The sequence below is a fragment of the Tachypleus tridentatus genome, chromosome 9 (assembly GCF_004210375.1).
Source record: "Tachypleus tridentatus isolate NWPU-2018 chromosome 9, ASM421037v1, whole genome shotgun sequence".
Taxonomy (NCBI): domain Eukaryota; kingdom Metazoa; phylum Arthropoda; class Merostomata; order Xiphosura; family Limulidae; genus Tachypleus; species Tachypleus tridentatus.
In genome coordinates, this window is record NC_134833.1 from 30,110,408 (window position 1) to 30,126,752 (window position 16,345).

At 31.8% G+C, this 16,345-nt stretch overlaps 1 protein-coding gene across 1 annotated transcript in view; it reads left to right on the forward strand.

Moving 5' to 3' along the window:
- The window catches only part of LOC143224962 (uncharacterized), a 36,538-nt gene that overhangs the window by 13,505 nt on the left and 6,688 nt on the right, over positions 1–16,345 (forward strand). Inside the window, exons 6-8 of the mRNA XM_076453511.1 lie at positions 3,580–3,724; positions 3,840–4,030; positions 13,537–13,725. Coding sequence (XP_076309626.1) covers positions 3,580–3,724; positions 3,840–4,030; positions 13,537–13,725 — 525 coding nt within the window. The remainder of the gene's footprint in view (positions 1–3,579; positions 3,725–3,839; positions 4,031–13,536; positions 13,726–16,345) is intronic.

Below are 16,345 nucleotides of genomic sequence, written 5' to 3' on the forward strand. Positions count from 1 at the left end.
ATGACTGATGCATTGTAAAACTGAAGAGGTATGTTCCTTTCCCTTGTAATGCTAAAAAATGCAGACAGAGCAGCATTAACCATAGTATCACAAACACAACAAAGCATTTATGGCTTCCTTAACTGTTAAAAGTAGATTAAGATTATGAAACTAAAATGGGTTCAGGTCATGATATTACCCTCATTCTTTGTGAACCTGATGATGACTGAAGAAGGTTGAAACATTGTTTGCTCCTCTACATAAAATTTTTCTCAACCAAAACCAGCCTTTTTTTAAATATATTTTTCTCTACAAGTGGGTTTTCTCGTCATCACTGATTACCCTCATCACAGTTTAGGGTTAATAGCTATATCCAAAACCTCCTTCAGGCCGTTGTAAGACCCAGATATGCACATTCAAAACAGACAGTGAGTAACAAAATTTGTCACATGAAATACTCTTTATTTTTGTCTCATTTTTGATACATTATTGTGAAAGCCTAGACTTTGCATTCATGGCTGTTGTAAGAGGTTAATGAATTCATGCTGAATTTAATACCAGATTTGTGGTTTGTTGTCACATTTCATTAGAAATTTCACATGGATCAAGTAATAATTCATTTTGAGTGGGTGAGCAGACATTTGATATCGTAATGCCGAGCGGTCTTACAAACCTTGATATGCTAGTCATGATGGTCTTGAGAATTGGAAAGTGGGATTGTGTGTTTCACATGCTCTTACTACCAGTGGTTCATCTAATAACCATTTCTCTTTGAAAGCCTCTAGACTCCTTTGTTCATAGCATTTTGACTCCAGTTAGTTGGCGAGATCAAGTGCAGGCTTTTATAAACTATATAGCATTGTATCATGGAATTCAGATTCAATTGACTATCCTATTATTTTTGTAGGGTAGATTTTTATTGTATTTTAAAACAAATTAATGTTAAACAATAAGAATATAATATTAATAATATGAGAATATTTTAGGATATCTGCAGGTAATGAAATTCGTCAATAAATATATATATGCAGCAGTGGAAGTAATTATGAAAGCAGAGAATGAAATGGGTGTCAAATCCAAATATTATGATACTTTTTACCTTATATGAACTGCACCACAGTTCAGTTATACATTAACAGTTTACTGTGTGATTTATTTGATCCAGTCAATAAGATAGTATGACAGAAGCATTATGCCTATAAAGGTAGAGGCAGTCATATATTCTGAACAGAAGTGTTTAAAAGAAATTCCAATGTAGTTTTGGCTGGTGAAGGCTACTTCATCCAAGGTGAAGTAAAATTTAATTTTTCAGTAGGAGCTGTAAGAAATCTCTGTTGGGATCACACAAAACTAGTACTGCAGTCAAATAGAAGTGGTAAGTGAAGAAACCGAGTTGTTCAGAAGTGATGTTAAGTTACTTAAGTTACATGATGCGTGACAACTTAGTTGAGATCTTGCCAATGACTTAGAGGTAAACACTTGTGTGAATGTTAACTCTCCAGTACAGTATGATACACATTAACACACAGTGGCCACAGTTGATGAGAGCTGCTCATAAACAAACTTCTTCAGAGAAATAACTAAACTAAAAGACTGAAATATGCATTAGACCTCAAACAGTAGTGTGAGCAAAGCTGGAGTGAAGTGCTCTTTACAGATGAATCCAAATTTAAATTGTTTACCAACAATTAACAGTAGCTTGTTTCATGGTAGTAAAGAACTAATATCACAGTAAACGTGCAAAACCTGTAGTGAAGAACACTAAAACTCCGTTTAAGTATGAGCTGCATCCAAGCCAGTGCTATTAAAAGTTTAAATAAAACTGAAGGTGCCTTGGCTACTGAGAGGTAGTAGCAGATCTATCGTGTGTCCCTCTAGAACAAGGCTTGTTTGTCAGGGACTCATTTTCCAGTAAAATAATGATTCTAAACTTGCAGAAGATGTGATGCAATGGCATGGTTATGAAACATACTCTAAATGGGCTACTCACAGTCACGATTTAGCTTTCTCAAGATGCCAATATGAATGTTGTTATTGCTATATGGTCTTATTTGAATGCTTGGAAAATCAGAAGATCAAGTGTTAACAAAACTCGGTTACATTGTGGAAGATAATGTAGGACACTTTGTTACATAAAAACAAGTTGTTTGAAGCAAATACAATATACTGGTGCATCATACACTATTTTATTTTTTTACCTTTATATTTACCATAACTATGCACTGTACTAATGATACCATTTAGATGCAATTACTCACTCACTGTTTGTAGCTTCTGTTTGTGTATCAGTTTTTTTTCAGTAAATATTTCCAGTACTGTATATACACATATACACTGTATGTTTTTTATGCAAAAAAAATGTTTTATAAATTTGTTCATGAATCATCAACTGTCTATTTAAATGTTTTCCTTGTTATTATCGTAATAACAACAGTACCATAAACATAACCCATAAGCCTATAAAAACTCAATCAGCTTTGAAAGGAATGTAAAAAATAGGTTACCAATAGTAAGGGGCATATTTTCAAATAATTTTTGATTGAAAGGAATTTGATAGTATTCACACAGATTACATTACATACTAATTATTTCCAGTCTAATTAACATGTGCAAAGTTTCCTTTTATTAGGAAGATAGCATTTTAGATAGATCTGGAGTGACTAAAGATTGTTTGTCTTCAAAATATGTGTGTATGTATATATATATTTGCATAACATCTGTATTGTCATGTGAGAAGAAATATATATTTAGTCCTGTAAGTCAACTGTCAGTAAGGTTGCATAGAATGTTAGCATTTGTACAAATGTGCAGAGATTCTATAATATAGCTCATGATGCACCAAATTCTTGCAAGAGACTGGTTTATTTTAATAAATGAAATCATAAAGATTCATTATAATCAAAACAATATCTAATATGATCAAATTGTTCCAAATCTTTTTATTATATACATATAAATATAAAATCCACATCATTAAGGAAATTGTGGAAACTTCCAACAAACATTAAAGAGAATTTTACTGTATCCTGTTGCTTAATGCTGTGTTAATATTGACCATTTTGGTTTGTCATAGCACATTCTTGACAGTAAAGGCTTCTATATAAGGCTTAGCCTTCATGAATATTTTATTGTTATGTATGTTCATTAGCCATGTGTTCTCTTCTGCTTGAAAATGCCAGATTATGACCAAATAGTAGATAATCCTACAATCATGAAAACAGAGGTAACCATACAGTTTGGCCCAATTTGAATGAATTAACAAATGTACGTATATCGTGGATGAAATGGAAGTTTGAAAATTAATAACCTTGAACTAGAAAATTTTTAATTATACCTAATTTAGGCCAGTTCTGAGGAATGCTGAGTAACTGTTTTACATGTGCATTTTCCATTTAGATGTTGGCATGTTTCCTTCAATGTTTAAACTATTTTATTGTGAAAGAATTCTGAGTTTTAAATTGAAATATTCAAGTGAAGAACATATTTTTGTGTATTTTTACTATGACATATGTACATAAAATACAACGTAAGTTTCAAAGCACTGAATGTAAAAAAATATAACTGTCATGATAGCCCTGCAGTAACCTGTTTTTTCAATAGGGAGTTAAAGCATTGATAAACCTTGCTGAAATTGCAAATCCTTTTCTGGGTGAGGAAGACAAATCATTACTTCTAGATTTTGAAGAATATCTGAAAACCCAGAGTGGAGCTTGGGCTTTAGGTTCAACTCATCTTGACCTTTTAGGTGAGAGTTATTTGTGTATACAAACTTCTTAACTCATCAATTTTCCAAACACTTTGACCTTTTACTGAAAAATACAATATAACCATTCCTTTGAATTTCCTTTTTTGTCACTCAGGGCATTTATTAAATGATGAGGGTTTATCACAAAGTGTGAGGATTTTTACATTGAAAATGCTGCAGGCAGCTGTATTTAAGGAAGATATAATTTTGCTACTACATCAAGATCGAAAAGATCATCACATCATGAGGTATATCAACAAAATAGAGAAACTGAGTGCAGAAGAGCAGGAGGAGATATCCAAACTGGTATGTGCAGACTGCAGGACAAATAAATTGTAATCTAACCATAAACTATAAAATTTTACTCTTTTTTATTTTTTATTTTACCAGGATTTACATTTCAATTAAGATACCTTGGACATAAATCTCAAATTTATCTTTCACATGTAAAGAAATTGTTAAGAGCCACCTACATCTTACTCATGTAATAGTTAGTTATTGTATTTTATGAGTAGATTAATCAATAAATCAAAGAACTCTCAAACCTTCATTCCAGACAAAGACAATTGTAAAACTGAACTGGTAAGTCAACTATTAAAAGTGTATTAAGTCAACTCTAAAACACAGTATATTAGACAAAAATGACCACTCTTTAATTCAACTTTCAAAACTAATTCCTAGACCAAGGTAAACCATGAAGTCAACATATAAAATTATTTTTTGGTTATGTTAACCCTTCCTGGTTATAAAACTGAAGAACATTTATACGTTACTATTACTCTTTTATTAATTAATTTATATTTTCATCAAAGCATAATTTTAAAGTACGTTTCTGATTCAGACTAAATATTGGTATCAGTTTCAAATAATCTTCAGTGCTAGAGTAGTGTCTCATTTTGTAAACCATTTTAATGTTTATTATCATGGCTGTATCTGAGGTTGACATTATTTTTTAGTACAGAATCTTTTTAAGTAAATAATATTATTATGGTTTGGGGATGAACATAGAACTACTTAATTCTAGCAAAATAATAAACTAAAATTGAATGTTTGAATGAGACTTAGATTAAAAATATGTAATGAAATGACCACAGTTCACAAAATTAATATTTTGCAAAATTTAAATAAAAGCAAAATGTTTTAAATTGGTAGACGGTGCTATTAAACATTTTCAACCTGTCATGGATAAGTGATTTATTTATAAACTTAGCATTTTTTTATTTTTGAAGTGAAACACTTTTTGTTTGATAATTCAAAATATGAAACCTAGATTCATAGATTTGATGATAAAGTAGACATTATTAATTCACTCCTGTTTCATAGACATAACCTTGTATTGTTAAATGGTAAAAGAGTCATTACAGATATTTTTAGGTAAGCATTCCAACCATAAAATACATCACTAGGCTCTGAAATGAAGAGATACATAACATGATCAATCCATTACATAATGGACCAATGAATTAATATAACTTATTCCAGAAGATCTTCCTTCCAGAATCTATTTTAAAGCATCCTTCTTCACTTGTATGCTATATTGACCAAGCATAATATGTGTCTTCATCTTTATGTTGTGTTGACTGTGTACCATTATTTATCTAAGCATGATACATGTCTTCATCTTTATGTACCATTATTTATCTAATCATGATACATGTCTTCATCTTTATGTACCATTATTTATCTAAACATGATACATGTCTTCATCTTTATGTACCATCATTTCTTTAAACATGATATACATGTCTTCATCTTTATGTTGTGTTGACCATGTACCATTATTTATCCAAGCATGATACATGTCTTCATCTTTATGTACCTTTATTTATCTAAACATGATATACATGTCTTCATCTTTATGTTGTGTTGACCATGTACCATTATTTATCCAAGCATGATACATGTCTTCATCTTTATGTACCTTTATTTATCTAAGCATGATATGCATGTCTTCATCTTTATGTTGTGTTGACCATGTACCATTATTTATCCAAGCATGATACATGTGTCTTCATCTATATGTTGTGTTGACCATGTATCATTATTTATCCAAGCATGATACATGTGTCTTCATCTATATGTTGTGTTGACCATGTACCATTATTTATCAAGCATGATACATGTGTCTTCATCTATATGTTGTGTTGACCATGTACCATTATTTATCCAAGCATGATACATGTGTCTTCATCTATATGTTGTGTTGACCATGTACCATTATTTATCCAAGCGTGATATTGCAAGCATGATACATGTGTCTTCATCTTTATGTTGTGTTGACCATGTACCATTATTTATCCAAGCATGATACATGTGTCTTCATCTATATGTTGTGTTGATCATGTACCATTATTTATCCAAGCGTGATATTGCAAGCATGATACATGTGTCTTCATCTTTATGTTGTGTTGACCATGTACCATTATTTATCCAAGCATCATACATGTGTCTTCATCTTTATGTTGTATTGACCATGTACCATTATTTATCTAAGCATGATATGCATGTCTTCATCTGTATGTTGTGATGACCATGTACCATTATTTATCCAAGCATCATACATGTGTCTTCATCTTTATGTTGTATTGACCATGTACCATTATTTATCTAAGCATGATATGCATGTCTTCATCTGTATGTTGTGATGACCATGTACCATTATTTATCCAAGCATGATATGTATGTCTTCATCTATATGTTGTGTTGACCATGTACCATTATTTATCCAAGCATGATACATGTGTCTTCATCTTTATGTTGTGTTGACCATGTACCATTATTTATCTAAGCATGATATGCATGTCTTCATCTGTATGTTGTGTTGACCATGTACCATTATTTATCCAAGCATGATACATGTGTCTTCATCTTTATGTTGTGTTGACCATGTACCATTATTTATCATGTCTTCAAGCATGATTTATATGATACATGTGTCCTCATCTTTATGTTGTGTTGACCGCATTACCATTATTTATCCAAGCATGATACATGTGTCTTCATCATGCATGAAACATGTGTCTTCATCTTTATGTTGTGTTGACCATGTACCATTATTTATACCATCATCTTTATGTTGTTTATGTTCCAAGCATGATACATGTGTCTTCATCTATATGTTGTGTTGACCATGTACCATTATTTATCCAAGCATGATACATGTGTCTTCATCTATATGTTGTGTTGACCATGTACCATTATTTATCCAAGCATGATACATGTGTCTTCATCTTTATGTTGTGTTGACCATGTACCATTATTTATCCAAGCATGATACATGTGTCTTCATCTATATGTTGTGTTGACCATGTACCATTATTTATCCAAGCATCTTTATGTTGTGTTGACCATGTACCATATTTATCAAGCAAGCATGATACATGTGTCTTCATCCTTATGTTGTGTTGACCATGTACCATTATTTATCTAAGCATGATATGCATGTCTTCATCTTTATGTTGTGTTGACCATGTACCATTATTTATCCAAGCATGATACATGTGTCTTCATCTATATGTTGTGTTGACCATGTATCATTATTTATCCAAGCATGATACATGTGTCTTCATCTATATGTTGTGTTGACCATGTACCATTATTTATTCAAGCATGATACATGTGTCTTCATCTATATGTTGTGTTGATCATGTACCATTATTTATCCAAGCATGATACATGTGTCTTCATCTATATGTTGTGTTGACCATGTACCATTATTTATCCAAGCGTGATATTGCAAGCATGATACATGTGTCTTCATCTTTATGTTGTGTTGACCATGTACCATTATTTATCCAAGCATGATACATGTGTCTTCATCTTTATGTTGTGTTGATCATGTACCATTATTTATCCAAGCATGATATGCATGTCTTCATCTGTATATTGCATGTAGCATTATTTATGAAGCACATACATGTGTCTTCATCTTTATGTTGTGTTGACCATGTACCATTATTTATCTAAGCATGATATGCATGTCTTCATCTGTATGTTGTGATGACCATGTACCATTATTTATCCAAGCATGATACATGTGTCTTCATCTATATGTTGTGTTGATCATGTACCATTATTTATCCAAGCATGATACATGTGTCTTCATCTTTATGTTGTGTTGACCATGTACCATTATTTATCTAAGCATGATATGCATGTCTTCATCTGTATGTTGTGATGACCATGTACCATTATTTATCCAAGCATGATACATGTGTCTTCATCTTTATGTTGTGTTGACCATGTACCATTATTTATCTAAGCATGATATGCATGTCTTCATCTGTATGTTGTGTTGACCATGTACCATTATTTATCCAAGCGTGATATTGCAAGCATGATACATGTGTCCTCATCTTTATGTTGTGTTGACCACGTACCATTATTTATCCAAGCATGATACATGTGTCTTCATCTTTATGTTGTGTTGATCATGTACCATTATTTATCCAAGCGTGATATTGCAAGCATGAAACATGTGTCTTCATCTTTATGTTGTGTTGACCATGTACCATTATTTATCCAAGCGTGATATTGCAAGAATGATACATGTGTCTTCATCTTTATGTTGTGTTGACCATGTACCATTATTTATCCAAGCATGATACATGTGTCTTCATCTATATGTTGTGTTGATCATGTACCATTATTTATCCAAGCGTGATATTGCAAGCATGATACATGTGTCTTCATCTTTATGTTGTGTTGACCATGTACCATTATTTATCCAAGCATCATACATGTGTCTTCATCTTTATGTTGTATTGACCATGTACCATTATTTATCTAAGCATGATATGCATGTCTTCATCTGTATGTTGTGATGACCATGTACCATTATTTATCCAAGCATGATACATGTGTCTTCATCTTTATGTTGTGTTGACCATGTACCATTATTTATCTAAGCATGATACATGTGTCTTCATCCTTATGTTGTGTTGACCATGTACCATTATTTATCTAAGCATGATATGCATGTCTTCATCTATATGTTGTGTTGACCATGTACCATTATTTATCTAAGCATGATATGCATGTCTTCATCTGTATATTGTGATGATCATGTACCATTATTTATCCAAGCATGATACATGTGTCTTCATCTATATGTTGTGTTGATCATGTACCATTATTTATCCAAGCATGATACATGTGTCTTCATCTTTATGTTGTGTTGACCATGTACCATTATTTATCTAAGCATGATATGCATGTCTTCATCTGTATGTTGTGATGACCATGTACCATTATTTATCCAAGCATGATACATGTGTCTTCATCTTTATGTTGTGTTGACCATGTACCATTATTTATCTAAGCATGATATGCATGTCTTCATCTGTATGTTGTGACCATGTACCATTATTTACCATTTATGTTGTGTTGACCCATTATTTATCTTCATCTTTATGTTGTGTTGACCATGTACCATTATTTATCCAAGCATTGATATTGCAAGCATGATACATGTGTCTTCATCTTTATGTTGTGTTGACCATGTACCATTATTTATCCAAGCATGATACATGACCATGTCTGTCTTCATCTTTATGTTGTGTTGACCATGTACCATTATTTATCCAAGCATGATACATGTGTCTTCATCTTTATGTTGTGTTGACCATGTACCATTATTTATCCAAGCATGATACATGTGTCCTCATCTTTATGTTGTGTTGACCATGTACCATTATTTATCCAAGCATGATATATGTGTCTTCATCTTTATGTTGTGTTGATCATGTACCATTATTTATTTATGCAAGCAAGCATGTAAACATACATGTCTTCATCTTTATGTTGTGTTGACCATGTACCATTATTTATCCAAGCATGATACATGATATGCATGTCTTCATCTTTATGTTGTGTTGACCATGTACCATTATTTATCCAAGCATGATACATGTGTCTTCATCTTTATGTTGTGTTGACCATGTACCATTATTTATCCAAGCGTGATATTGCAAGCATGATACATGTGTCTTCATCTTTATGTTGTGTTGACCATGTACCATTATTTATCCAAACATGATACATGTGTCTTCATCTTTATGTTGTGTTGACCATGTACCATTATTTATTCAAGCATGATATGTTGTGTTGATCATGTGTCTTCATCTTTATGTTGTGTTGACCATGTACCATTATTTACCATGTATTGCAAGCATGATACATGTGTCTTCATCTTTATGTTGTGTTGACCATGTACCATTATTTATTGATATTTATCCAAGCATGATTGCAACATGTGTCTTCATCTTTATGTTGTGTTGACCATGTACCATTATTTATCCAAGCATGTGTCTTCATCTTTATGTTGTATTGACCATGTACCATTATTTATCTAAGCATGATGATACATGTGTCTTCATCTTTATGTTGTGTTGACCATGTACCATTATTTATCCAAGCATGATATGTATGTCTTCATCTATATGTTGTGTTAATCATGTACCATTATTTATCCAAGCATGATACATGTGTCTTCATCTTTATGTTTTGTTGACCATGTACCATTATTTATCTAAGCATGATATGCATGTCTTCATCTGTATGTTGTGATGACCATGTACCATTATTTATCCAAGCATGATACATGTGTCTTCATCTTTATGTTGTGTTGACCATGTACCATTATTTATCTAAGCATGATATGCATGTCTTCATCTGTATGTTGTGTTGACCATGTACCATTATTTATCCAATTGATATTGCAAGCATGATACATGTGTCTTCATCTTTATGTTGTGTTGATCATGTACCATTATTTATCCAAGCGTGATATTGCAAGCATGAAACATGTGTCTTCATCTTTATGTTGTGTTGACCATGTACCATTATTTATCCAAGCGTGATATTGCAAGAATGATACATGTGTCTTCATCTTTATGTTGTGTTGACCATGTACCATTATTTATCCAAGCATGATACATGTGTCTTCATCTATATGTTGTGTTGACCATGTACCATTATTTATCAAGCATGATACATGCATGTCTTCATCTGTCTTCATCTTTATGTTGTGTTGATCATGTACCATTATTTATCCAAGCATCATATATTGACCATGCAAGCATGATCTAAGCATGATATGCATGTCTTCATCTTTATGTTGTGTTGACCATGTACCATTATTTATCCAAGCATGATACATGTGTCTTCATCTTTATGTTGTGTTGACCATGTACCATTATTTATCTAAGCATGATATGCATGTCTTCATCTGTATGTTGTGATGACCATGTACCATTATTTATCCAAGCATGATACATGTGTCTTCATCTATATGTTGTGTTGACCATGTACCATTATTTATCCAAGCATGATACATGTGTCTTCATCTTTATGTTGTGTTGACCATGTACCATTATTTATCCAAGCATGATACATGTGTCTTCATCTTTATGTTGTGTTGACCATGTACCATTATTTATCCAAGCATGATACATGTGTCTTCATCTTTATGTTGTGTTGATCATGTACCATTATTTATCCAAGCATGCATTGATATTGACCAAGCATGCAATACATGTGTCTTCATCTTTATGTTGTGTTGACCATGTACCATTATTTATCCAAGCGTGATATTGCAAGCATGATACATGTGTCTTCATCTTTATGTTGTGTTGACCATGTACCATTATTTATCCAAGCATGATACATGTGTCTTCATCTTTATGTTGTGTTGATCATGTACCATTATTTATCCAAGCTTTATGTTTGTTGATATTGCAAGCATGATACATGTGTCTTCATCTTTATGTTGTGTTGACCATGTACCATTATTTATCCAAGCATGATACATGTGTCTTCATCTTTATGTTGTGTTGACCATGTACCATTATTTATCTAAGCATGATATGCATGTGTCTTCATCTGTATGTTGTGATGACCATGTACCATTATTTATCCAAGCATGATACATGTGTCTTCATCTATATGTTGTGTTGATCATGTACCATTATTTATCCAAGCATGATACATGTGTCTTCATCTTTATGTTGTGTTGACCATGTACCATTATTTATCTAAGCATGATATGCATGTCTTCATCTGTATGTTGTGATGACCATGTACCATTATTTATCCAAGCATGATACATGTGTCTTCATCTATATGTTGTGTTGACCATGTACCATTATTTATCTAAGCATGATATGCATGTCTTCATCTGTATATTGTGATGATCATGTACCATTATTTATCCAAGCATGATACATGTGTCTTCATCTATATGTTGTGTTGATCATGTACCATTATTTATCCAAGCATGATACATGTGTCTTCATCTTTATGTTGTGTTGACCATGTACCATTATTTATCTAAGCATGATATGCATGTCTTCATCTGTATGTTGTGATGACCATGTACCATTATTTATCCAAGCATGATACATGTGTCTTCATCTTTATGTTGTGTTGACCATGTACCATTATTTATCCAAGCATGATATATGTGTCTTCATCTTTATGTTGTGTTGACCATGTACCATTATTTATCCAAGCATGATACATGTGTCTTCATCTTTATGTTGTGTTGACCATGTACCATTATTTATCTAAGCATGATATTGTCTTCATCTGTATGTTGTGTTGACCATGTACCATTATTTATGATACATGTGTCTTCATCTTTATGTTGTGTTGACCATGTACCATTATTTATCCAAGCGTGATATTGCAAGCATGATACATGTGTCTTCATCTTTATGTTGTGTTGACCATGTACCATTATTTATCCAAGCATGATATATGTGTCTTCATCTTTATGTTGTGTTGACCATGTACCATTGTTTATCCAAGCATGATATATGTGTCTTCATCTTTATGTTGTGTTGATCATGTACCATTATTTATCCAAGAATGATATGTATGTCTTCATCTGTATGTTGTATTGACCATTTACCATTAATTATCCAAGCATTATATATATTTCTTCATCTCTAAGTTGTGTTGACCATGTATCATTATTTGTCTAGGCATGCATGTTGTGATAAAGATTACTTAACTGCATGCTGTCCCTGTTAAAACAATTGCCAGTTTGTTAATGTTTTCCATGTGAGAACTGGAAACCAACAAACACTTGATTACACTGATCTCTTGATTAATGGGGCTTTTAGAGACATTGTTAATGGCATTGTGCATTATGAATTTGAACAGTTATTCACTTTGGCCTTAAATCCTAACACTTTATGTTTCTCACTTATATGTAGGAGCTACATATTGCAGTTTACTACAACCACTGAGATTTCCTATGTGTTTCAACTTTTCCAGAATAGTTCACTTTCATGTCTATTTCTTATCATGTGAAGAATTAAATTAGGATAATTTATATATAAATTAACTGTTATTTATTAGCTCAGATGTAGTCAAATTATTATTATTACTATCATGAGTAGGAAATTAAACAGAAATTATCTGTGTACAAACTTAGAATTCTATATTCTGACTTGATTATTGTCAAACAGCTATTTAACTAAAAAATATTTCTTTACAAACTAAACATTTGAGCCTCAGTTTGGTCTTTATTGAAAAAAGTAACTTGTTACACCACTTTTATGTTGAAGCATTTGCTTGTGCAGTGTGTTATCACTGGTTTTATAACTGATTATTTGTTATTGAAACAACTGATCCCATTATACCATTTGGGAAATGAAAAGACAGTTATTAATTAGTACAACCATGAGTTATGTTAGTTGGTAAAAAAAACTATTGTGTGATTTTTATAAGCAGAGCATTTTATTCTATAAAAAATATATAACAGTATCTTAGGGCATCCCTAAGCACGTAACATTTTTTTATCACAGCTTTGTAATCTCTGCTACAACTACAGCAGTTTTGATTGGTTGATGTATATTTCTGAATGGGAAGAACATGGTCAGGTGTGTAGCAACTGCAAGGTGACAGTTCGTGCAGCTGTTCATGCAATCTTAAGTGACGCACCTTCAATAAGAGAAAAAGGAGCAGCTTTGATATACAACTTAGCATTAAAAGAGGTAAATAAGTTTCTCTTTCAAATAATAAGTACTTAACACTCATGAAATGAGATTTTTAAAAAGTATGTTTTTAGAGCAGTGGATATTCGATGTTTACAAAATTTTTAGATTGTGTTTTGGCGAATCATCTTTTAGTATATTATTTTACATCAAACTTGCTTGGAGATACATAGAAACAAAGTCACTTGTGCCAAACTGTACTGTGTAGTGTATTTTATTTGGTTATTTAATAATATTTAGTTAGTATCAAATTGTTTCAGTGTTTTCCCTCAAACACTTCTCTAACAGAGTACTGAAATATACTCTACTGACATCTGAGGTACATGCAGTTAGGGGTCCAAAATTTGCAGAATTTTAACTCGATCTCCAATGATTCTAATGGTTTTTATGAGATTTAAGTGGTCCACTCCAAGAATAAGTGTCTATATATGTATATAAAGATGTGTATGTTTGCAAATATGTATGTTAATAAATATGTAACATTAAATAAAACTTTTGTTTTAAACAAGAGTTTTTTATTATGTTACTTTTATAACACACATAATATTCATGTTAGTAGATAAACTCACACAAAAATAATGTGACTTAATTTTATAATTTCAATATGGACCAAAAGGGAAAGCATTGTTTTCTTGTGATGTGAATATTCATCACACTTTGTTTGGATTAATCCCACCATTCACATGCTTCAGGAACCTTGTTGTCATTTTAGATGCCATAGCAATTTCCCATAATATTCAAATTAGGCCAGGGGACCTCTTAACCACTGTTGTTTACTCTTATATATGCCTCCAGAAAGCTAGGAAAGGAAAAGGCATCACAGGTCTGTGAACTTGATCCAACCAGTAAGATAGGTTGTTGGATATGATAAATTTGGTATCCTATGTTATACCATAAGCTGCCTTTGTTATGATAAACTAAGGAAACAAGCCAATGACACTGACATGTCTGAATTTGGACAATATGCTGACTCCTGAGGCAAGGCTTTACAAATGTTAAAAAGCATCGAGTTGGTTTTATTTATAATAGAAAAAATCTATGGAATAAATTAATGGAGGCTTCATTAGGGCTCTTCACAACAGTCTAACTTTCAAAGTAGCATGTTTCCAAACTAAGTTTGATCAATATGAGTGGTTAACCAAGACTGTGTTTTCATCAGACTTTTATCTGAGCTGCTTAGACGTCAAAAGAAATTATCAAAGACATAAAATTTTAACACAAGGAATTGTTTTGTATTAATAGCTTATTCTTCATTACTGTTTAAAATTCTGGTAATTTAACGCAATAAAAATACCACATAATCACAGAAAATCACAAGGTACAAAATAGTTGAGTAACAAAAACTGCTAAATCACTCTCATAATTCATTATTTCTTTCAAACGTTTTAGTACAGTGTGAACAAGCACATCAGAACTAAGTGGCCATGTTCTCATGATTCTTTAAATATACTGTAAACAAAGGTACAGCTGTAATAAATGTTGAGTAATTATTCAAAACTTTCTCAGTTTTTAATTTAAAGCTGAAGAAAGAAGGTAATTCAAACTAAATGATTTCTAAATATCAAGTTTCCTTGTGTAGTTTCACTAATTTTTTAAACATTTTGAACGTTTGATTTTGGATATTCAAAGACAAAATATGCAAATATCAAAACCTTCAATAACTTTCTGTTAATAGGAGGAAAGAAATGATACATTTTTCCATTCATACAAGTATTTAATATTATGCATTCATTTAATATAATCAGTTTTAATCTGTATACTTGTTGTCAAACATTTTTAAATTTTGTTTTGGACAACATAGTGACTTGTCACAAAATTCTTAAATGTGTCCCTAAATAGAAACTTCATAGCTTAGGAAACTGTTAAACCAGTTAAATTAATATATTAAAGCTCTTGAAAATTTTAATAAACACATGATGTATGCCATTGGTACCAAAGTATCTTAAAACATGCACCATTTTATTATGATAAAAATGCTTTGCAGGGTTTTAAAAAATTAATATTATGATTTACTCACTACCTGTAAAAGTTCCATGGATTATAAACACAGAAGTTAGGTATGTAATGTATGTGTGTTGTTTATTTTGATAGAAGGTTTAAAGTAAGGAGCTTTATGAAAGCAAATATCAGAAACTTTGAGAGCAGTCATTAGTGCTTTTCTGTTTTTGGTTTATTTATTATATAGTTCAGGGTAAGTAGGAACAAGTTTGTAAATGCCACTTAGAACAGTATTACTTTGTAGACAGGAAAACTGTTGAAAAGCATACTTTTGTGGTTCACTAGTGCTGTAAGCAGAATGAAAGAAAGATTAGAACGAAGCTGTTGAATGCTGGTAAGAATGCTAAATAGTGTGACCAGTAGGCTTAATGTTGCTGATTAAAATCATGCAAATATAAATATCATTTTTAAACAGTTATTATATAATCTTCAGAAACTTGTAGCACTGGAAACCTCAAATGTTTTTGCATGTCATAAGTGTGTAAAATGCAAGGCCACTACAGAGATCAGATTAGAGGTTTTGGTTTGTGTAATGTTCAGCTCATTTGAAATCTCCTGGACCATCATTGAATGAAACAATATTGTTGGTAGCCAGTCAGTTTTGGTATATAGGGGATATGTC